We start from the raw sequence: 25624 nt of genomic DNA on the forward strand, positions 1-25624 counted from the left end.
AGAATGGATATAAAACAGGATCCATTGTTCTGCAGATCCAAGAAACACACCTCAACATCAAGGATAGCCATTACTTAAGGATAAAAGGATGGTAAAAGATACTGCAAGAAAACAGATGTAAGTTGGTGTAGCCATATTAATAGCTGACAAAATAGACTTGAAAACCCCCACCCAACTCAGCCCCAGTTGCCGGCCAGCAGGCGGGGCTCCTGTGGGAAGGCTCCCTGTTCACCAAGACCCCTCAGCAGCAGACCCTGTAATCTACACTCCCTGCCCCCATTCTCATCTGCCTGAGACCCCAGTCACTTCCTGAGGCTTGGAAACCAACCCCAGCACTATTCAGACCTAAAGAACTGCCATTGGGCCTAGAGAGAGCTCTCATTGGACAAAGGACTGTCATTGGACCAAGAGTAACCTCAGCAGACAGTGAATCTGACAGCCCTCATTAGACCAAGAGTGGCTTTCTGAGAAGTAGAATCTGCCACCACTCTGTGGACCAAGAGTGGCTTCCTGAAACACAGAATCAGTCAGCTCTGACTGGATGAAGAATCCTGAGAAGACTAAGAAAGCATCTGTGACTCACAGAATCAACTATCTTGAGTTGACCCTAGAGCAGCTCCCTGAGACAGAACCTGTCTGCTCCAATTAGAAAAAGAGCTAATCTTAGACCCAGAAGAGCCCCCTGAGACACAGACACAACAAGTACAGAGTGGACCAACAGCAACTCATACAGACACGGGCACTTTCTGGCCCATTAGTGGAGGAGATGGGCAGACGACAAAGCAGAAGTACATACAACAAAAGAAAGAGCAATACAGTATCACCAGAACCTAGCCCTCCTCCACAGCAAGACCTGAACATCACAAGGTAGTAGAAGCAGAAGAAAGCAACCTTAAGAATACCATCATGAAGATCCTAGAGGCCTTTCAAGAAAATGTGAAAAATAAAATGGAGGTAAAGATAAACAAAAAGTGGAAGAAATCAATAAAGAAATTAAGAAAAAAGCAAATGAAAATTGGAAATAGAAGAAAAGACAAATAAATTGGAAGAAAGCAATAAATCCCTTAAAGAAAACCATGAAAAGGCAATTAAACAGGTGAGGAAACAGTTCAAGACCTAAAAAGGGAAATAGAAACAATGAAGAAGACACAAACAGAGGGAATGCTAGAAATAGAAAATCTGAGTAAATGAACAGGAAACAGAGATGCAAGCATAACCAACAGAATACAAGACAGGGAAGAGAGGATAACTGGTGTGGAGGATACTATGGAGGAAATGGATTCATCAGTCAAAGAAAATACCAAAGCCAAAAAAGTCATAACAGAAAATGTCCAGGAAATCTGGCACACCATGAAAAGACCAAACCTAAGAATAATAGGGATAGAGGAAGTAGAAGAATACCAACTCAAAGGCACAGAAAATATATTCAACAAGATCATAGAAGAAAACTTTCCCAACTTAAAGAAGGAAATGCCTATGAAGATACAAGAAGCCTATAGAACAGCAACAGGCTAGACACCCCCCCAAAAGTCCCCTTACCACATAATAATTCAACAACTAAACCTACAGAATGAAGAAAGAATATTAAAAGCAGCAAAGGAAAAAGGCCAAGTGAGTTATAAAGACAAAGCCATCAGAATAACACACAATTTCTCAATGGAGACTTCAAAAGTCAGAAGGACCTGAACAGATGTAATGCAGACACTAAGAGACCATGGGTGCCAGCCTAGACTAATATACCCAGCAAAACTTTCAATCATCATAGATGGAGTGAAAAAGACATTCCAAGACAAAACCAGATTTAAACATACCTATCCATAAGTCCAGCCCTACAGAAAGCACTAGAAGGAAAATTCCAACCTAAGGAAGTCAGACACACTCTCAAAAACATAGTCAATAGATAACCCCACAGCAGTAAACCCCAAAGAAGAGAAGTACACACAACACACAACCACCAAAATATCACAGGAATTAACAATCACAGGTCACTAATATCCTTTAATATCAATGGACTTAATTCACCTATAAAAAGACACAGGCTAACAGAATGGATACAAAAGCAAAACCCATCTTTCTGCTGCATACAAGAAACACACCTCAAATTCAAAGATAGACACTACCTCAGAATAAAAGGTTGGGAAAAGACTTTCCAATCAAATGGTCTTAAGAAGCAAGGGGGTGCAGCCATCCTAATATCCAACAAAATAGACTTCAAACTAAAAGCAATCAAAAGAGATCAAGAATGACATTACATACTCATCACAGGAAAGATTCACCAAGATGAAGTTTCAGTTCTGAACATTTATGCCCCAAACACAAGGGCACCCACATATGTAAAAGAAACATTACTAAAGCTTAAATCATACACAAAACCCCACACATTAATAGTGGGAGACTTCAACACCCCACTCTCACCACTGGACAGATCTCCCAAATCAAACCTAACAGAGATATAAGGGACTTAACTGATGTTATGACTCAAATGGACTTAATTGATATTTACAGAACATTCCATCCTAACAAAATGAATATACCTTCTTCTCAGCACCCGTTGGAACCTTTTCTAAAATTGACCATATACACAGCCACAAAGCAAATCTCAACAGATATAAAACAATTGGAATAACCTCCTGTTCTACCAGATCACCATGGTATAAGTTTAGATTTCAACAACCACAAAAATTACAGAAAGCCTACAATCTCATGGAAACTTAATAAGGCTCAACTGAATCACCAATGGGTCAAGGAAGAAATAAAGAAAGAAATTAAAGACTTCTTAGAGATCAATGAAAATGAATATAACACATACCCAAACTTATGGGAGGCTATGAAAGCAGTGTTAAGAGAAAATTCATAGCACTAAAAGCCCATATAAAGAAGTTGGAGAAATCTCACACTAGTGACTTAACAGCACACCTGAAAGTCCTAGAACAAGAAGAAACAAAGTCACCCATGAGGAATAGACACCAGGAAATTATCAAATTGAGAGCTGAAATCCATAAATAGAAACAAAAAGAACAATACAAAGAATCAATGAAACAAAGAGTTGATTCTTTGAGAAAATCAACAAGATAGACAAGCCCTTATCCAAACTAACCAAAAAGGAGAGAGAGAGAGAGAGAGAGAGAGAGAGAGAGAGAGAGAGAGAGAGAGAGAGAGAGAGAATCCAGATTAGCAAAATCAGATGAAAAGGGAGACATAACAACTAACACTGAGGAAATCCAGAGAACCATGAGGTCATACTTCAAAATCCTGTATTCCACAAAACTGGAAAATCTAAAAGAAATGGATAATTTTCGGATAGGTACCACATACCTAAGTTAAATCAAGACCAGATAAACTATTTAAATAGAATAATAAACCCTAAGAAATGAATTCAGTCATTAAAAGTCTCCCAACCAAAAAAAAGCCCAGGACCAGATGGTTTCAGTGCAGAATTCTACCAGATCTTCAAAGAAGAGATAATACCAATACTCTTTAAATTGTTCCACACAATAGAAACAGAAGGAACATTACCAAACTCCTTTTATGAGGCTACAATTACCCTGATTCCCAAGTCAAACAAAGATACAGCAAAGAAAAACTACAGACCAATCTCCCTCATGAACATTGATGCAAAAATACTCAATAAAATACTGGCAAACACACTCCAAGAACACATCAAAACAATTATCCACCATGATCAAGTAGGCTTCATCCCAGGGATGTAACGGTGGTTCAACATACAAAAGTCCATCAATGTAATACACCATATAAACAAATTGGAAGAAAAAAAAACCACATGATCATCTCACTAGGTGCTGAAAAGGCATTTGACAAAATCCAACATCTCTTCATGATAAAGGTCTTGGAGAGATCAGAAATACAGGGAACATACCTAAACATAATAAAGGCAATTTACAACAAGCCTACAGCCAACATCAAAGTAAATGAAGAGAAACTCAAAGCAATTCCACTAAAATCAGGAAAAAAGCAAGGCTGTCTGCTCTCCCCATACTTATTCATTATAGTACTTGAAGTTCTAGCCAGAGCAATAAGACAACATAAAGAGATTAAGGGAATAAAAATTGGAAAGGAAGAAGTCAAGCTTTCACTATTTGCAGATGATATTATAGTATACATAAGTGACCCCAAAAATTCCACCAAGGAACTCATTCAGCTTATAAACACCTTCATCATCAACATAGCAGGATACAAGATTAACTTAAAAAAAATCAGTAGCCCTCCTATATACAAATGACAAACTGGCTGAGAAAGAAATCAGAGATACATCACCCTTTTTAATAGCCACAAATGATATAAAATACCTTGGGGTAATTCTAACTAAATAAGTAAAGGACCTGTATGACAAGAACTTTAAGTCCCTGAAGAAAGAAATTGAAGAAGATGTCAGAAAATGGAAAGATATCTCATGCTCATGGATAGGCGGAATTAACATAGTAAAAATGGCAATCTTACCAAAAGCAGTCTACAGATTCAATGCAATCCCCATCAAAATACCAACACATTCTTTACAGACCTGGAAAGAACAATACTCAATTTTATATGGGAAAACAAAAACCCCAGGATAGCCAAAAGAATTGAAGACCCTGACATTAATCCACACACCTATAAACCTATACTCCTCAAATTATTCTACAAAATAGAAACAGAAGGAACAGTGCCCAATTTGTTTTACAAGGCTATAGTTACTTTCATACCAACACCACATAAATACCCACAAAGAAATAGCTACAGAACAGTTTCCCTTATGAATAAAATACTTACAAACTGAATTCAAGAGCACATCAAAAAGAGCATCCACCATGATCAAGCAGGCTTCAGCCTAGAGATGCAGGGATGGGTGAACATATGTAAGTTGATAAATGTAACCCACCATATAAACAAACTGAAAGTCAAACACCACAGGATCATCCCATTAGATGTAGACAACACCTTTCACAGTACCCAACATCCCTTCATGATAAAAGTTCTGGAGAGATCAGGAATTAAAAGAACATACATAACTTAATAAGGGCATTATACAGGAAACAGATAGCCAACATCAACTTAAATGAAGAGAAACTCAAAGCTTTTCCACTAACATCAGGAATAAGACAAGGCAGTCCACTCTCTCCATCCCTATCCAATATAGTACTTGAAGTCTTGGCTACAGCATTATCACAACTGATGAAGATGAAGGAAATACATCTTGAAAAAGAAGAAGTCAAAACATCTTTATTTGGAAAAGAAGTCAAAATATCTTTATTTGCAGATAATAGGATAGTCTTAAATGATCATAAAAGTCCACCAGATAACTCCTATAGCTGACAAACACCTTCAGCAAAGTAGCAGGATACCAAATTAACTCACATAAATCAAGAGCCCTCCTACATACAAATGACAAAAACACTGAGAAAGAATTCAGGGAAACAATACCCTTCACAATAACCTCAGATAATTTATAGTATCTTGGGATAACTCTTACCAAACAAGAGAAAGACTTGTTTGATAAAATCAGGTACTTTGCAAATATATTATAGCTTCCAGTTGAGTTTTTTATGGGAATGCTGAATGTACAAACCAATGAGTTTCTGTTTCTTGTGCCTTCTCTTGGGCTCTTTTCATTTTTTTTTTTTTTTTTTTTTTTTTTTTTTTTTTTTTTTTTTTTTTCATTTCTTGTTTGTTCATTCAATTTTGATGTGTTAGTTTGTGTTTTATCTCATTATATTTTATTTTATATCATTATTATCTTATAGAAGCCTGGTGACTTTCTAATAAGAGACAGAAATGGGCTGGATCCAGGGGGAGAGGAGATGGAAGAAGCCAGGAGGAGTTGATGGGAAACCATAATCAGGATATATTATGTGAGAAAAAAATCTATTTCAACAAAAGGAAACAAAGATGTTAAAATAAGAATTATAGAAACTGAAATGTTCACACAGACTGCATACAAGAAAGCTGTGTCTCCTGTAGCTACATATTAGATGGAAAGAGTACATGTCAGCTTGGAGCATACTATGTCCTATGAGATACTGTCAAACCAAGGTACCGACAGAGTCTCAAGGGAAGCTTTAGTAGAGAAGGTGAGGGTTGGTAGAATGAAGATTAAAAGTTCACAATCATCCTTCAATGGGCTTCTTGTATAATGGTTGCCTCTCTTGTTCTTAACTGTATTATAAGAGGAAGCATGTCTCTAATTGGAGAATATCCCCTTTCTAATTCTAGAACCTAAGTGTGTGCCAATCCATGTCTACACAACTTTCAGATAATATATAGTAGGCGTTCAAAGTGTAAACAAATACAACATATATGTTCTCTGTGTCTAGAGTAAATGGTGTTGTGTTTATAGAGAAAGACTGTGAAAAATAGCCCCATGTGGGACCTACACTGGATTCTGTATGTACCTTAACCAATAAAAAGCCGTGAGCCCCTTCCATGTAGATATGTCCAAACTTTGGAAACTGCAACCAGACTTGATCACCAACAAAGTTCACAGTCACCCCAAAATGGAGTCAAAAATGGAATTAACTTTCCATAATGTTCCAAGTAAATTCTCAACTTTGTGTTGGCCTGCATTTATAGATATCCTTGGCTACATGCGCCTTTGGGCTGTAAATTGGTCCAGCCATAGAGAGTTTCTACCATAAGGCAATTTGCTCACCTACAGCTGTCTATCTAAACAAACTAACCAGCAAACAAATGATCAGAGGCTGCTTATTCCGATAAATAATGTCATATCTTTCAGATGAACATATGCATGCTCTGCAGTTAACTGTGAGCTGCTCAAAGATGTTGTGGAACAGAGAAGTTTATAAAAAATAATTACAAGGAGTATTAGAGCTAATACATGGAGCAAATACTCTTTTGGCCATGTTTGATTAGCCTTGGTTGTACACAACATAACCTAGTCATCTGAAAAGAAGAAACCTCAACTCCTCAACTTAAGAATTGCCTAAATCAGATTGACCTAGGGGGCATTGTCTTGATTATCAACTGATGCAAGAAGGCCCAGCTTCCTAAGATCCTGGGTAGCTGAATAGATAGACATTCTTGGAGGTTAGTATATCAAACAAGAATGTAGAAGCCTTATTCCCCTTTCCCATTCCTCAGCTTGTGCTCTGCTTCCTCCATACCCTTTGTAGTATCCTTCATAGGAAGCTAATGGATGTAAGCTTTAGTCCCTGAAGTCCAAGAGGAGCTGCAGGAACCAACCATATGCAGTGAGGGGTTGAAGGACCTCAGTGTGTGCATGCTTTCTCAGAAGCACAGGTAAGACAGTCTGAGGTTTGGAAGTGGCATCTCATGTGAGAGGGACAAACTTGGGGCACAGCCTGACATGTGAGGTCTGACAGTGTCTCAGTGTCAGAGCTGACCTGACTTAGAGATTGCACATCTGGTTTCTGCTGCAGAACTGATATTTTGCTTGTTTGGTTGAAGACCCAAGACATTTTAGAATCATGGAAGCAATGTTATGAGAGAAATGTTCAAGAACCACCTTGAGGACATCTTTTTCTACTATGTCATCATAGTAGGAACTCCATGACTCTGCACCCATTGCACCTCTCTTTCTATCCCTCCCCAGGGTGACATTACATCACACCTGTGACCACTGAGATCTGCTTCCTGTGTTGACCATGCCGGGGTGGAGCTGCCTGGTGACAGGAGCAGGAGGGTTTCTGGGCCAGAGGATCATCCGCATGTTGGCTCAGGAGAAAGAGGTGAATGAGATCAGGGCCTTGTTCAGGTCCTTCACTCCAAAACACAAGGAGGAATTATCCAGTAAGTGACCTGGAGGATGATGAACACGACCTGGGCATGGGGAGGGCTTTCTTGTCACCAAGTAAGAAACAGGTGGATCTGTGAAGAGCCTCAGCAGGAACAATCACAGTTGAGACAGCATCAAAGGCACTGCATAGTTGGAAAAAGTGGATTCTGGCCTGACCCAGAACTAGAGAACATGGCCATGGGCAGGCCCTGGGCCTTCAGGCTGCTCTCCTATTTAGACACTGCAGATCAGTTTTCTCCTTGCTGGAAACTTTTTTGTCTTAAACTGTCTCCACATGGCAATATTGTGCAACACTAGCAAAAGATTGTTAAACTAGAGACCTGAGCAGTGGGAACCTGCCTCCTTTGAACATTCCCTTTTGGCTTTGTAGTTTCTTTTTATTTAAGAATACGGGAGAGTGAAGTTCATAGCAGGAAGTGACTATAATGTAAAGGTAAATTGATGAAGTTGGTAGGGAGGGAGAGAGAGGGAGAGGGAGAGGGGACTAGAGAGCATATACACAGGATAGAAGCAGACTGAGGGCCAGGTGGACTTCATATGTGTCATGGGGTTTCCTCCAATGTCTTTCCCATCCTCAAAGGAAGTATCTACAGATGCTGGAGAGGCACCTTGTGTTTTTCTGTATCTCTCCCCACCCCAGGCCAAGTTCAAGCACTGGGTTGATATCATTTCCCAGCTGCTCCATTCTCACATCCTTCTGTGGATGTAGCTTGTGAAGGACCCTTGCTCCCAGTGTGAGGCCATCTTGAACAGATCTCTTCCTCCATACTCTCCAGAGTTTATTCAACCCCTTTGCTTGGATCCTATCCACCCTTCCCCTGGCTTTGTCAGATAGGGTCTGTATAAAATCTCATATCAGACACCCTATAGTTTGATTTTGATTTTCCTTCCTTCCCAAAATGAACCAATACCTGGAGCTGGTCTGATATGAACCTGTGGAAAAAAGAAGGTGATTGAGGCCTGTCTTAGTTACTTTTCTATTAATGGATAAGGCACTATAACCAAAACAACATGTAGAGAAAGAGATTGTTGGGGACTTATGGTTTCCAGAGAGTTGGAGCTGATGACTATCATGGCAGGAGCAGGGCAGCCAGCAGGCAGCATGGCACTGTAGTAACAGCTGAGAGCTCATGTCTTGACCCACAAGCCAAGGCAGAGATCTATCAAGGAATGATTAAAGTCTTTTAACCCTCAAAGACCATGCCCAGGGACACACTGCCTCCTCAAAGGCCACGCCCCCTAACCTTTCCACCAATGGGGACCAAGTATTCAAATACATGAACCTATGGGAGCCATTCTCATGCAAACCACCACAACTCAGTGTCCACACACCTTAAGACACACTTGAGCAACAAATAAGTTTAGAAATAGTAGTTCTTGGGGTACACTTATCTGGAATCCATTGTCAAATTAAATTTTATCTATTACAGAAAGGATTAGCACACAAAGATACTGGGCAAGTATTGTTGTGTTAAATGTAATAGTGCTCAGAGTTTTGACAAGCAACAGTTGCAAGGGTCTTCTTGTTCAGCTGGGACTTCCATCTCATCCCTGCATGGTCTGAGAAGCCCCATTCCTGTCTCTCTCTCTTCAAACCCTGCCCATTCAGAGCATCTTAAAACAAACAAAAAGGGTGATGTGGATACATTTCAGTGGGCCCTGCCAAGATATACCACTAAGAGAAAAAATGTAAGCAGTCTAGCAAAGGGTCTCTCTTTACCTACAGTTCAGCCTGTTCAAGCCAACAGAGACAGATTTAGGAATCTATGTCTGATCTCCTTGCTTTAATACATCATTAAATTAGCATTGTTTTACATCTTATTTTCCTTAAACCTTATTTTCAGAATAGGACAGGAATTTTCATACAAAAATACATCTTAATCAGAAATATCTTGGACACCTGTTGTTGCCTCCTTGGTAGGCCCACTCCATGTGGTCACCTTTAGTTAAGATGGCAATGAAGTCACATGACCTCCCTCTTCTCCAACCCTAGCAAAGATGGCTGCCAGCTGCCTGATTGCACTTAGTTAAGATGGTGGAGAACCATGTGTTGTTTCCCAGAACAGCTCCAATTTAGCTGTTTTTAAAGTAAAGTAGAATAGCATAAAACAACTTTATTATTATTTATAATAAAATGACATATGAATCTCTGTTATTACACTAGAAACAGTGGCCAGAAATCCCAGAAGCAAATTCTGAGCCCAGGCAGATAGTTGCAATGGTAACAGTTGATATTGTACCAAGACACAGGGAATATAGTAAACTCAACAGATTTTTAGCCATACCCAAATCCCTTGGCTTTTTTTTTTTTAATGAAATAGAGCAATTTTAAAAGGAAAACACACACACACACACACACACACACACACAAAAAAACCTAATAAGAACCAAACAAATTCCATTTGCATTATAGTTAAGAGCTAAAACAGAATTTTTAATACAATTCCATTTCATCCCTTAAGGAAGAAAAAAAAACTATTTTTTTTATTTTAAGCATGTAGTAATGTTATACTATGAAAACACTGATAACAGGGGTTGGGGATTTAGCTCAGTGGTAGAGCGCTTGCCTAGCAAGCACAAGGCCCTGGGTTCTGTCCTTAGCTCTGGGGAGGAGGGGAGAGGGAGGAAAAACACTGATAACAAAACATACATTCAAACATGTCAGATTTCTGGAGATCTTATATAACCTTGGGACATATATATAAATGCATATTTGAAAATACAGGTGTAACATGTAGATCCCTTGGACTTCCAGGAGCTTCTGAAATCCCAAAGTGAGTAGTACATCAAAAGCATTACATTTTTAGTTTGTAAAATATATGAAATGTTGAAGTACTTAGTAAAAATTAAAAAACAACACCAAAAAAATCACCAAAAAAATTAAAGATGCAGGAAATGTCAGAATATAGATGGCCTACCTGTACTAAAGAGGTGGGGGAGGAGCCACAGTTCTCTATTAAGATCAGATGAAAAAAACCTATGTTGGTTTTGCTCTTACCTGTATTGATTATTGAACGCTATGCTTTTGGTTTATTGGGAAAACTCCCTAATATGAAAATGGAGAACCAAAGGTTATGCAGGTGCTAATATTCCTTGATATCTGTTCATTGTCTATTTGATCTCATGTGCATCTTCCCTGAAGTTTCAGGGGTCTCTTTGAGCACCAATGCTAATAGGTAACAGTTGCTGGAAGGCAAGAAGGCAGTTCAATTCCACTAAGTAGCTGGTGTTGGTTGCAGTTTCTTGATTCTCAACCTAAATGGTTTAATCTTGCTGTATTTAAGCACAGCAGAATTCAGCAAAAACTTTCCTGGTGATAATTAACTCAATACCATGTGCACAATAAAACATATATAAACCTTAAAGAACAAGGTATGGCCGGGCAGTGGTGGCACACGCCTTTAATCCCAGCACTCAGGAGGCAGAGGCAGGCAGATCTCTGTGAGTTTGAGGCCAGCCTAGTCTCCAAAGCGAGTTCCAGGAAAGGCACAAAGCTACACAGAGAAACCCTGTCTTGAAAAAACCAAAAAGAAAGAAAGAAAGAAAGAAAGAAAGAAAGAAAGAAAGAAAGAAAGAAAGCTAAATAAGTATCAGACATGACAAGTACACATGATGCCTTCCATAAAGATAGGTTCTATGGATTGAGAAAAGTCTAGGGTAGAGTCCAGTATGATTTCCAGACACACAGGTTGTATAAAGGTGACCAGGCTAGAATGCATATGTTTCCAGTCTTCTGAACAGACAACTGGTTATGCATCCCTTTCCTTGAAGGAACAACTCTGTGTGCTAACATTCCAGGTTCCCCTAGTGCTCATCTGTGAGCATGAGGACCTCTGTGCCTCCTACAAGAAGCCTTGTGCTTTTCTGAAATCATTTTGCAGCTTTCTCCATCCATTCACACCCTTCCAATTGTTTCCTTCCATTCTGGGTCTTATCTCTCTTTCCTAATTTGGGACCATCATTATCTTTAGGGAAACAACTAAACAAACAAAACCAAACAACCAAACCTAAACAAAAACAAAAACAAAAAAAACCTACTTCTGCCTTCTTCTCAACACATTTTCCTATTTTATATTTATCCTCAGAAATCTTTGTTACATACACAAAATGCCAAAATAAACCTTAAATTTCTGCTTCATGTTTTACTACTTTAACTTCCTTACAAATAACTTAGTCACCCTGTTTCCAAACAAGCAAACAAAGAAATAAATAACCTAAAGAATCTTGGTAATGATTACTATTAATGTGAGGATGCACCATGACCAAAAACAACTTGGGGAGGAAAGTATTTATTTGGCTTATGCTTCCATATCACTCTTCATCATCCAAAAGAAATCAGGACAGGGACTTAAACAAGGCAGGAAGCTGATGCAGGAGCCATGAAAGGGTGGGGTTCACTGGTTTGCTCTAGGTGCTTGCTCAGCCTGCTTTCTTGAGATGGTGCCACCCACATTCTTCACTAATGATGAAAATACCCAATAGGACCTAACAGGAGGTTGGTATTCATGAGTACCTGTTCATGTGAAGATTGCGTTCTACCATTTAAAGATATAAAAGAAACAAATGCCCTAAATGTGAAGTATGCTGGATGCCATTGTGTTATGTAGATAGAAGAACAAAGAAGGGTGTAAAGACAACAGAGTCAACAGAATGGAAAGGAGGGTGAGGAGTTCTGCTTAAACAGACAGGCCAAGGAAGGCCTTGTCACTATGAGCTACGTTCTCATTACAAAGAATATATGTCATTCCATTTTTTTCCTCAAATGACAAATGAACGGATGAAACAGACACAGGTTATATACAATCTGAGAGAAATCTATCAAACACCAAAGTCGGATCTATCTGAAGGTGCTGTACAGTATCTACAATAAATCCGAGTTGCTCCATCTGTCTGTCTCCTGTATTAAACTGGATGCTATTAGAGATCATGAGTTACCATATAATTCTGTTATAAGGTAAATTAATACTCATATTTTACAAACAGTAAAACTGAGACTTAAGTAGCTGTTTACCATCACATGGCTAAACAGAGACTCAAGTGTTACCCAAGAACCTGAGCACCAAGATTCCAGTTATAATGCTTTGAGTACTAATAGTTTAGAAAAAATTAAATTGGGATTCCTACTTTTATAATAACAATACTCACTGTTAGTAATGGTAGAGAAGAATAAGTGTCTAGAAAATCTAGCCATATATTTGAGGAGAATGAAAGCTACTAGGATGAAGCCCAGAGTGCATGTGCAAAGGAAGGTCATAGCATCTTCGGGGATGTGTACACACACTACAGGAAAAACATTTGGTCACTGGCCAAGTATTTACCAAATACATAACAATGGGAGTCAATTAATGATTTAAAGCAGATGCACAATTAATACATAGCATGTGATTTTTCAGTAAGAGGACAGAATAAAGAGGTGAACAAAAACTAACAACTCAGCTAATGTGGTAATACTAAGACTGCAAGAAAAAGCTCCATGCAAGAGAGGGAAAGCTGTAGAATTTTCAGTAAATGTGATCCCTGAATATTTATGCAATAAATGAACATGTTCATATTTGGAGGAGTCCTATTTAATAAACTCTGTTATCAAATGTTAGTAAACATTTTTGCCAGCTTTAATTTAAAAAGCCCACTCTGTTGCCACAGAAACTGTCCCATCATAACTGCAATGTTCATTTTAGAAATATATCGGGATAGCCATGAATCTATCCACTATTATATTAGTTCATATAGTATTATATGCTGATGTATTATATGTCATTCTGTATGGATATATACCTAATGTAATGATTGGTTTATATGATTTTGGTAGGATGTGCATTGTATGTAATTAAAATTTTTTAAGTTCTTATGTTATTCATTCTGTAATGCATAAACTGTTACTTCTGGAACTCCCATCTCTTTTCTGTGTTTTAAGTTACATGCACATGTCAAGAGGGTAAAAAAGAGAATATCCTGATTGTTTCATAAGACATCACCATTGTGAACTTGATGATAATAAACCCATCTTGAGGAAGTTACAGAATACCCTGTACTTCCAACACCATCTCTGTAACTGAGCCAGTGTTCCTAAGACATGTGCAGCAAGTTCCACTATCTTTTTTTTTCTTACTTTTGTCTGGGCTTATCTACCTCAAAGAAATGTGAGGAGCTGAAGTAGGTAATTTTTTAGGAAAGTGAAATGTATAATTGATCTCTTCAGACCCTATGAGCAATATATAAATCCATTTACATATACCAATCCTCACATTTTAGTGCAGAACCAGCATCGTTTTCTTTGTCAGGTGCTGTACAGGCTGAGTGACATACAACACTGTAAGGAGAAGGAAGTGTCTGACCATCAGGTACTAGCAGATGCTTTCCTAGAACATTTTGCAGAAGCTTTCAAAAGAGGAACTCACATATGTTTCTTGTTAAGGAATACAGTATTTGTTAAACTGTGTAAAAATGTTTTGCATTTGTTTATGCTGCATTTGTTTATCTATGTAAAAGTGTGTGGCTTTTGTTTAAAAAAAAAGAAAGAAAAAAAGAAAATGCCCAACATGTTTGCCTGCCGCCTGATCATATTGAGGTAATTTCTCAGCTGAGACTTCCTCCTCTCAGAGTAGAGAATCCTTCTGGTGTCCTATAAATCAGAGGCATCTTGATGGTGAAAACTACTTATTTGCCTACCCCATAAGATCCCAAAACAAAGGGAACTTTGTCTTCTGATTCTATAGACCAGGAGACAACATAGATGTTAACTGACTTCCCCAAGATCCTGCAACTAAAATAAGACAGAGAAGAGTGGGGTCCAGGAGGTCTGGTGGCAACCTCTGTCCTTTTAAAGGATGGAGTGTGGTAGCTTCTCTCTGGATCTCCTACTGCAGCTCACACCACAGCATCTGCTCTATGATGGGGCAGTGAAGAACAATTGCCAAGTCCATGGTGTCTTGGCCAAGCTGAGAGATGTGGCTCTACCACAAAGCACTCAAGATGTCACCTCCTGGTATCTCAGGACCCCCCAAAGAACAGATGTGTGAGTCTACTTGGTCCTGCATCTGGGCTCCTCCTGCCCTGTCCCAGCAACTCTTCCGACCCTGTCTGTCTAAAGTAAGCTGCTAAGAAAAGTGGAGGAGAAATCACACAGGAAGAGACTCACATCCTGGTACCTGCTGCCTTCCCAGAACGCTTTTCCCCATCATCCTCTACTTTAAGGCCTTCTTGGGGTTCCCTGACAGGGGAGAGGAGAGGGTACAGTAGACACATTCAGGAGAGGTTGTAATCTGTCCTGAGAAAGATTTCTCCAGCTCTGGATTTCTACTTCTGCCTCTATCAAAGTATTCTTTGGCATTCATTGCAAATTTATTTGACATGATGTCTCAAAAGAGTTGATTCTGAATGAGTCTTGCTCTTAGTGTACATACAGAATGGGAATGGATTGGATGGAGGCAGAGGGACAATAGAGCCTTCATTAGAAAGATCTATGTCCTTAGACATGTCCCTGGAGCTTTCTGCAATTTCCCTAACCTTTACAAAGGACAGTAGAATCCTAAGTTCATGAGATAGCTGAGAAAGGAGATGGCAAACTGAGAAAGTCATGTGTAAATTATGAAGCTCAAGGCAGTGTGGGGTATAGATACAGGCTGCATGTGCCACACCATCAATTTTTTGAACTAATTTCGGTGACATTGTGATTACTAGCTAGTATCATCCTACGTAAATTTGAGAGGAACTTGAAGCTATGCCATTGCCCCTGGATGTACTATGGTCCCTTGGAGGTGGCCTCATTTACAATGTATCTATCCAATAAGAAATACTCACCTAAACCCATGATAGGATCCCATTCTGAGTTCTCTCACTGGGGCTCCAGTTTCCTCTCTGTAATTGAGCTCACTCTTCATTTGTGCTCATCCCAGACTCAGAAAGTATCAAGACCTATCTTGGGGGCAGGGCTGAATTTTCCATTTTTGTGTCTCCCTCTTCTGGGTCCTCCTCACTGGAACTCTGGAGGACACAATCTGATTAACCTGTTGCTTGCCCAGGTTATTCATATGTCTTCATGCCTGTCCATTTGCAAACTGAGAGTTCTGTTACAGCTTCCTAGGGCAGGACTCTGCCACTTTTTCTCCTTCAGTGAAAATCCACAAGTGATTCCACACTCTCTGTTAGAGCCCACCGAGGTCTCCTAATAGCTTTACCCAGCAGGTCTGCATGAGATGATGACTGGACCACGGGACTGAGTACAGAATGTTTGGAAGGTTCTTCACTTGGCTGTATCTAGCAAGGGGGAGGTCTTTCATCTTACCCCTTGTCATTGTTATAAAAAGCCCTTTTCAATAAAGTTCTGGGCTGGTGAGTTTTGACCCAGGCCTTCCCGAGGCTATCCTGCATTTCAGTCTTTCTTCTCTTCATCTAGGTATCTCTTTCTAAATATTTCCCACTTTTCCATGCTCAAAACTACCCTGGTCATAAAAGTTGGGGCTGGTCCCCCATAATTCTCTATCAATTAAATCCTAATTCTCCGTTTTTACATTTGACTACCACCACCTCTCTGGTTGTTTTAATCACCATATGAATTTCCATAACTCTGTTTTTATGAGCAAAGCACAAATCACATCTCACTGCTCAGATTCATTTTCTACAAAGGGAGGGATAGACACAGATGCTTCCTCCTTCCCTGCAAATGGTACATTCTGATTATTGAGCATTTATTGTTCCTTCAGTAGAAAGGCCTCCTCCCCAGGATCTCCTCACTCTGACTGCCCTTGGAGGCCTAGGTCACTGATACTGTGTCTGGAAACTTCCTACCTGTGCAGAAAGCTTCCCAATGACCTGCTTTGTGTTCCTCAGAGCTGCAGACAAAAGCCAAGGTGACAGTGCTGAGGGGAGACATTCTGGATGCCCAGTGCCTGAGGAGAGCCTGCCAGGGCGTCTCTGTTGTCATCCACACCGCTGCCTCCCTTGACATCTTGGGTGCCATTCCCAGACAGACTGTCCTGGATATCAACCTGAAAGGTACAGTGTCTCAGGAGGATATGGAGAGCGTGGGAAAATTAGAATGGTCAAATAGGACCATTTGGGGACATGGAATGAGGACATGGGACAGGGAAGTGCCAGCCATGGAACACCTGCTGTGCTCTGGGTCTGTCAGATGCCTCTGCTTGCCAGCCCAGCTAGCAGAACTCAGGTCGGTTGTCCTTGATGTTTAGAATAAGAGATTGGGCTGAGAGAGGAGGGAACAGAGGCCCCACAGGTAGTTCGAGGAGAGAAAACACAAAGCCACATCCAGGACACTTCAAATGCCAGGAAAGTTCTCCTCCTCCTCCATGCCGTAGTGAGTGGGCTTCATCTCCACTTGCTTGATGTTCATCCATCTACTACCTCTCTGGTCCAGACCCTGACCTTTCCTCTGTAGAGAGCTATCTAAGCCACTCCACAGGGTGAAGAATGATCCAGCACTTGTTTTCTTACAGCAACAGTTTTCCAATTTTTACAAGGCCACAGTGTTAGTCCACTCTTGAAGACTGGTCCTAGCCAAGGCAGACAGACTCCTCCTCAGATCTTCATCCCTAAATGCTTAGTCCCTCAGAAAGTAGATTTGCAATATGCTTTAGTAAAGGACTTTACTATATAATATGATCACTCTGAACCCCCACCAAAAATGAGTCTTCTTAGTATCATGGTTTTCCAAGGTCCTGTCTGGCATGTATCCTCCACATGACCTCCAAATTTAGTGACTTGGGCTCCTTTTCCAAATCAACTAATTATTTGGGGATGGCCATTACCAACTCAAAAGGATCTCTATTAGTTCTACCTGGTTACTTCTCTCATAGCCTCCCTTGCAGGTTGGTGCTATGAATACTCAGATTCTCAGTTCTGTATTAGTCTTTACTAAAGGAGAAAAAATTCCAGCCTTTAATATCTAATTATGAGTGTATACTGCATGCCTAGACATAGTGGTGCCATTCTGTAATACTAGCACTCAGGAGGCTGAGTCAGGATTATGATACCTTGGAGCCCACTCTGGACTGCATAGAAATAAGAGTCTATCTGAAAAATAAGATAAAATAAAATAAGACAAAGGCATATTGCCTCTATACTATACCTGAGTGGGCATGCTGTAAATTCTGAACTAGTTTTGAGACTACAGTATCTTGAATTTTGGGATTAAAAACTGGCCCTCCTTTAATTAAACAAAATGCATGAAAATAAGTGACGCTTTGCTTTTATTTGGGGAAGGAGCCTTTTTGAATTTTTTTATTGTCTCAGGGATCAAACCTTGCACACAATGCAAAGGCTTAATCACTGAGCAACATCCTCAATATAATGGTAATTTATTGATGTCAGTTTCCAGACAGCATAAAGGAATAATTTCCCAGAATAAAAATCTAGGGAAGTCCTTTCCAGAATAAAAATGCTGTTTTTTTTTTTTTTTTTTTTTTTTTTTTTTTTTATTAATAGTAATCACCTGAAAAGAGGGAACTTCATCTAAGAAATGGCTCCCATCAGATTGGCCAGGGGTTATATCTGTGGGTTATTTTCTGGATCAGTGATGAATATGGGAGGGCCCGCTCACTGTGGGGTGTGTCACCCCTAGTCAGGTGGTCCTGAGTTATACAGGTAAACAAGATGAGCACATGGGAAGCAAAGCAGTAAAGAACTTTCCTCCATGGCCTCTGCCTTTGTTCCTGGGTGACTTTCCTCAGTGACACACTGCCATGGGAACATAGAAGCCATAGAAACTGTTCCCTCCCCACATTCCTTTGGTCCTGGTGTTTATCACAGCAACAGAAAGCTTACTGGGACAGTGGCTCAGTGGGAGGGGCCTTGTCTACCATGTGGAAGAGCCTAGGTATGATCCCAACACTGAGAAGAAAAATAATTATATTCAAACAGAGAGAGAAAGAGAAAGACAAAGATAGAGATGGGGAAAGACAGAGAAAAAGAGTGAGCTCTATAAACTCAGAAACCTAGAAATCCCCTGTTTTTCAGAATCTAAATGTCACCTCTTTTAACTTGGGGGTTAATCTGTGGCTACAGAGTGGCAATTTGAGTCAAGATCAGGTAAGAATGTGTTTAGATCTGTAGTAGTCCTTCCATTGGGGATGAGGTGGGATGAATCTGACTCCACAGTGGACCCTTCAGCCTCTTTCCTAACAGTAATGGTGAACTTCCCATACTCAGGTACTCAGCTCCTGTTGGATGCTTGTGTGGAAGCCAGTGTCCCAGTCTTCATCTACAGCAGCTCAGTGTCTGTGGCTGGACCAAACTCCTACAAGCAGATCATCCAGAATGGCTGCGAAGAAGACAATCTTGAAAGCACATGGTCTCATCCTTACCCATACAGCAAAAAGATGGCTGAGAAGGCAGTGCTGGCAGCCAATGGGTGCAGCCTGAAAGATGGTGGCACATTGCATACTTGTGCCTTAAGACTCCCATTCATCTATGGGGAAGGGAGCCAGCATACTTCAAATGTAGTGAATAGAGCACTCAAGAATAATGGCACACTTGACAATTTTGCCAAATTCTCTGTGGTCAACACAGTATATGTGAGTAATGCAGCCTGGGCACACATTCTGGCAGCCAGGGGCCTACGAGACCCCAAGAAGTCACCAAACATCCAAGGCCAGTTCTACTACATCTCAGATGAAACCCCTCACCAAAGCTACGGTGGTTTATATTATGCCCTGAGCAAGGACTGGGGCTTCCACCTTGATTCCAGTTGGAGCCTTCCTCTGCCCTTGCTCTACTGGCTTGCTTTCCTGTTGGAAACTGTGAGCTTCCTGCTGCGTCCAATCTACAATTACCAGCCTCCTTTTAATCGCTATATGGTCACAGTGTTAAATTGTGTGTTCACCTTCTCCTACAAGAAAGCTCAGCGAGATCTGGGCTATGAGCCACCTGTCAGCTGGGAGGAAGCCAGACAGAAAACTTCACAGTGGATCGGGTCACTAGTGGAGCAGCACAAGGGGACACTGAACACAAAGACTCAGTGATGTGACCATGGCAGGGACATGGCCCTGAAGTTGTTAGGTCCTCCAGAAAGGGTCTAAGACACAACACAACTCCTACACTTCCCTTTGACACACTGGCCAACTTGTCTTCAGGTCACCAAAGCCTTGCCAGGCACTGACCCAGTCCCAAACTTTTGCCTTGAGCACTTGCCCAGAGACACACAGGCTGTGCCTCAACTGCTGTGACCAAAGGCTCAGTTTTTGGTGGTGAACTGCCCAGAGCCTCTTGTAACTTAGAATTTCATCAGTGTTTCCATTTCCCCTCTCACAGTCCCAAAGCATTGCTTCTCTGAGAAAATTCCCATTGCTTCATGAAGCTCAAAGAAAGAACAATAAAAAGGTTTCATGCCTAATCCAGAGAAGGTTGGTTTGGTGAATCTTGATTACAGCTTTCCTTTCTATATCCAAGTAAGGCCATAGTCAGAATAGAAACAGAATGTCACTCCCATGGATGTGGGCCCAAGCATGGACTAGATGACTGACCTGGAGTGCCTCAGTTCAGCATCACCAGGTCACAGACAACATCTTGCTCATGGTCTTAGGAAATTCAAACCCACCTCCTTCCACTGAATGGTGGAGGTCATATTGGTTGTCAGTGGCTACAGCACAGCCCTGGAACATAGTCTGTTTCTCCAGGAAAGAGTCTTGCCTCCCTTGGTCTCCCTCCTTCTTACCCTTCTTACCAACTATACATAGGGCTCTCTAGAACCAGGACAAGCATTGAGAGCTATCCAGGAGACTATAACACTGTTAGAAATGGCCCTGGGCATCAGAGATGATCTGAGAGTCTCCTTGTAATGAATTCCCCCAAATGTACCTCCTCCTGAGCCTACAATGTGAAAATCTGCTACCCCTACCTCTAAATGTAGCTGCCTCTCCCTCTCTTTCCCTCCATTTCCCAATCTTAAGCCCATATCCTTCTATAGCCTTAGCATCTTTCCTTCCCCTCCCTCCCTCTCATCCCCCAGCTTCCCTGAGCTGAGGAAGCCTGTCAGGACAGGGTTGAGGTCTTACAAGATAACAGAGTCAGTAGCTGACTACAGAACCCACAATTATAAGAGGGCCTGTCTGCTCAACCAGACATCATCAACCTGAGGGAGCTGTGGGGACACAGTATAGAGGAAAGAAAACTGTCTCCTGTCACAACTGGGTACTAACCACCTGCCTTTTGGTATCACAGACAACATGAAAGTCACATCCAGCATCAAAACTTCTTTCTCACACAACATTGATTAAACTTCATAGGATGACATTGATTGGTACTAAGCTCCTGTACGAGGATCCAGAGACAAAACCATGCTGAAGTTCTATACAGCAAACCAAACCTAAAAGTGTTTTCCTGGTTACTACAATATCAGGAGAGAGAAACAAGCACCATTTTCAAGCAGGCCATTTATAACCCAGGAAGCCCCACTTGGTTTCACATTAGCAAGGGGTCATCTGGAAGTAGATGCTCTGCCTTTGTCAGCCATTCCTGCTTCCGTTGCCCTGCAAGGCCAAGAGAGCCCCAGTTTGGCTCACTGGACAGTGTTCTATGATAAAAAAGGAAGAGCCACCTGTTTCTGCGAATAAAGGTAAATTCCAAGGACAATTTCAGGCCATAATTGGCTACATGTTTCTGTTTTGACTCCTCACTCATCAGTTCTTTAAGAGGACACTCACTAAGGGTGTAGCTTCAGCATTCACTCTATAAGAGGGAGGGGAGATGCTCAGGCACCACCCACAAGGACACAAGTAAGAGCTCTCACCTGGCTCCCAGGTTGTGGGCAGCTGAGGACTGGAGCTCATACACCCCATCATCTTACATAGAGTGAGTGTCCATGAGCCCAGGGTAAACTGAACACCTTCCACAAGCCTGTTCCATTAGCTCAGAAGGAAAGGATATGGTGGGGTAGGAGAAAGAATCTTCAGTCTTGATTTCAGCCAACTTAAATCCCTCATTGAATTCACTGGGCCATTTTCTCAGGACAAAGCAGTCTCCCAAGGTCTAACAAGGGTGAGTGGAAAGAAAGGAGAACGACCTGGTTTGTGCATCTAGCCTGACAAGCATAAGGTCATAGAATCCTTTGGATAACAACCTGTCCCCCACTTACCTACTCAGTCTGGATATGAGCTTTAATTTTAAAGAGATGCAATCTGATGGAAAAGAAGTATGAAATCTAAGAAAAGGTATTTGATGGTGAACTCAGAGCCCTGGCCCAGTGCTCCAACCCTGATCCAGACTTACAGTCTAGTAGAGAGAATAATGTGACGATTGTAGGGGCTTTAGACAGAAAGATGCAGTGTCCTGAGACGGTCAGCTGCTAAGTGAGGCAGTATTCCTGCTGGATGAGGGAAGTACATACTGTCAGCTTTAGCAATGAATAATGGCAGTCAGGGGACAGGCCCCGGCCCCACTCAATACGCTATGGAAAGCAGTAAGTATTAACTTCAGCTTCCTGGAAAGCATCCTGGGGCAGATGGATGAGAAAAGATGATGGAACATTCCAAAGAGTCCAGCAGCAAAGCGGAGGCCTGATGCATTTGACTGCAATAAAGTGGAGGCCTGATACATGTGACTGCAGCAAAGTAGAGGCCTGATGCATGTGACTGCAGCAAAGTGGAATTCAGGTCTAGTGAGGCAAGCTTGGGAAGAGACACCAGGAATGATTAATTGTCCTCACTGCAGACCCTTGGGCACAAGCAGCAGGTACAATCGGATGTCACACAGTGCCCTCTGCTGGTTAGTTTTAATCATCGTCTTGACAGGACCTAGAATCACCTAGGAAGGCAATTTTTACAAGGAATTATGTAGACTAGGTTGGCTGCTTGCATGGCTGTTCTTAATCAACACGAAAAGGTGTGAGAGCGAAGAAAACTACGGGGACCAGAAGCAGCAAGCAGGCGATATGGATGCATTTGTACCTCTCTCCTCCTGGCTGTGTATGTGATGTGACCAGTCTCTTAAGTCCCTGCCTTGACATCCCCAGAATGACAGACTGTAACCTGTGGTAGTATGCCAAACTCTTTCCCCTTATTCAGCTTCTGGCCAGGAAATTTGTCACAGCGACAGAAGTGAAGTCAGAATCCAAGCATTCAGTCCCTTCTGCCAGAACTCCAAACCCTGCATGCTTTCTCTTCCCTCTGGCAGCCTAGGTTTGATGCAGTTATCAGCATTCCTTGCCTCCTCCTTCACTCAGGTCTTATTGCCTGGATAGTCATCCATACATCCCTATCTGATCCCTCTATCACTCACTTCGATGGTTCATCAACTTCTGAAACTTGAAGCTTCCTGCACACCCCATGCTTTTCCATATGGCCATGCAGGACAGTTTTCTCTTTCTAAAGCATGGAGATATGGACCTCAGGTACCAGACTCCAGGGACCAGTTTTTAAAAGCCTAGACAATAGAGAGAGGATTTAAGTTGATATATCAGGATACCCTGCAGTTTATGGGAGCGGCGAGGAGATTTCCCTCTTCCTAAGCATGGTGGTACCAAGTGCCTGTGAATGATATTGGTCAAGAGAATGGGCCATGGGCTCCAGCCTGACCTTGTTTGGAAGGAAGCTGTGCTAATGGGTGTGTGATTGGAAAGTTCTTGGTAAACTGTGGTTAGGAATGCTTCATTCTTCTCACTTTCCTTTTCCAGTTTCTAAATTATGAAGAGTGCTTGCTTCTAAGAACCCCTTGAATAGAAAAGTGGCCCCTGTGTATTTGAACCCATTTTGTAAAGAGTGTTGGGTAAGATACATATGCATTTAGGATTGCTGTCACGTGGGAGTCTCTTCTCCCCACACCTAAAACAGCTCATGCACCAGACTCCAGACTCCATGCAGAAGCTCTCTCCTCCTGTGTGTTTAGGATTCCACACCTGGGGCTGAACACAGCACTGGCACTCTCTCCCTTGGATGTGCAAGGAATCTGAGTTAGGATTCTGAAGTTTGTGTTCCACAAATCTGTTAGTAATTTCCTGAGAAAGGATATGAGAAACAGAATCAGGGACTTTGTGGGTGTTCAAGCATGAGCATTAGCCAAAGCCTGCTTGTATATATAACCATCTTATTAAAGTAGAAACATAGAGCCAATGCAGGGTTGAGAGCCCAAGAGGTCAGAGCAATAGCTGAGAGCGGAAAAACGCTTTTTTACCCTTCACTGCTGCTGCTGCCCTTCCCCTCAGCAAGAGGCCTACTTCCTGTGTGTCTATCTTTTTATTGACGTTCTGGTCTGCCTTCTCAATTGGTTGTAAACCCAACCACATGACCTCCTCGTCACTGTCTGTCTATACAGACCTCCAGGTCTTCCACGGTTGGTATTAAGATTAAAGGCATGTGTCTCCATGCTGGCTGTATCCTTGAACACACCGAGTTCCAGCTAACTCTGCCTCCCAAGTGCTGGGATTAAAGGCCTGCGCCACCACTGCCCAGCTTCTGCTATGGCTTGCTATTAGCTCTGACCCCCAGGCAACTTTATTTATTAACATACAAATAAAATCACATTTCAGTAAAAATAAAATGTCACCATATTTCCCCTTTTCTATTTTAATAAAAAGAAAAAAAGGAAAAAAGTTATAACTAATATAAGAAAAACTATATACAAAAGTACAATAAGACTAGGTATTTATAAGAAAGAGAGAAAAAAGAAAGGAAGGAAGAAAGAAAGAAAGAAGAAAGGAAGGAAGGAAGAAAGAAAGAGAGAGAGAGAAAGAAAAGAAAAGAAGAGAAAGAAAAGAAAGAGGCTCAGTTAGAATTTATGTGGGACCTGGGTGGTGGGCCTCTCCAAACACTCAAAGAGCAAAATAAAAAACAACCACAACCACCACCACCACCACCACCACCACCACCACCACAACAACAACAACAACAACAAAACTGCTTTGCTCTGGCCCTAGAGCCTGTGGGAAGTAACAGTATGTACTCACTTTTTAAACAGCATGTCTGTTCTGAGCCTACCTGGGCATTCTAAGTCTATATGAATGCTCTTGTCCTGTTCCTTCTTGTCTGAATCTGTGAAAATGGACCTGATGAAGGAAAAACACTGTAGCTACATCAGTTCTGTTAGAGGGGAGAAAAATGAGCCCTCCAGCCCACTCTGCTAATGAGGGACAAGGCCCTATCAGAAGTGTCAGGCATCTGACCCCAAGACATACATCTGCCTCACAGAGAATCATAGCAGAAGAACATATCCCATTTCTGGAGTGGAAGGAACTCCAACAGCTCCTCTGGGAGACGGACATAAGGGCCTGCTCACCCCATATCTTGAGCTATGCCACATCCACTTTAGAGTCAGGCCCTTCTGAAACATGGAAAAGAAGATGCCTGGCCCTCAGTGACACTCTGGGAAGGAACCTTCACTAAGCATCACACCTCAGTGACCCACAACACTACCCCAGCATTAACTCTTGCTTCAGCCACTGAAACATTCCTCTAATCAAATAAAGTAAAACAAGACATTCAGCAAAACTTCATCTACCCCTGGAATTCTGAAAAGTAAATGACGTGCGTCCCTGCTATGGCTCCATTTTTAATTCAGTTTAGGTTTTCTTTATGTATAGTACAAGTTGCTGTTCTTGTTTCTAATCTAAAAACACTTTTGCAAACGTCCATGTATAAGCATGTGAACATTATCATTATGTTATGCACTTCCTTACTGACTTTCTATGTGTACTTGTGTGTGCCTGCCTGTGAACCTCAGCAGGTGTGTGCAGAGATCAGAGGACAAGATGTGGAGTTAGTTCAGGAACTGAACTCAGATTATCAGTCTTAGGGGCAGGAACCTTTACCTGCTTAGCCATCTTACCAGCCCTTAAGGTAAAGTTGGAAACACAGGGCAGAGACTGTGTCTCTGGCTGATAGTCCCCACTCCATAGTGCTTTCTTCTGCTGCC

General features: G+C 41.4%; 1 protein-coding gene across 2 annotated transcripts; it reads left to right on the forward strand.

Annotated features, from left to right (window-relative positions):
• Positions 1–7086: 7086 nt before the first annotated feature.
• On the forward strand, positions 7087–20123 carry LOC114688621 (NADPH-dependent 3-keto-steroid reductase HSD3B3-like). 2 transcript variants are annotated; one of them, XM_028863185.2, is made up of 4 exons: positions 7098–7251; positions 7565–7761; positions 16598–16762; positions 18932–20123. In XM_028863185.2, exons 2-4 carry the CDS (start codon positions 7617–7619, stop codon positions 19741–19743), a joined length of 1122 nt encoding a protein of 373 aa, XP_028719018.1. In that variant the 5' UTR covers positions 7098–7251; positions 7565–7616; the 3' UTR covers positions 19744–20123. The 2 variants fall into 2 exon arrangements, with proteins under 2 accessions (XP_037057671.1, XP_028719018.1); XM_037201776.1 differs by lacking the exon at positions 16598–16762 and having other exon boundaries at positions 7087–7251.
• Positions 20124–25624: the final 5501 nt, after the last annotated feature.

This window comes from Peromyscus leucopus, unplaced genomic scaffold, assembly GCF_004664715.2.
Source record: "Peromyscus leucopus breed LL Stock unplaced genomic scaffold, UCI_PerLeu_2.1 scaffold_1408, whole genome shotgun sequence".
Lineage (NCBI taxonomy): Eukaryota > Metazoa > Chordata > Mammalia > Rodentia > Cricetidae > Peromyscus > Peromyscus leucopus.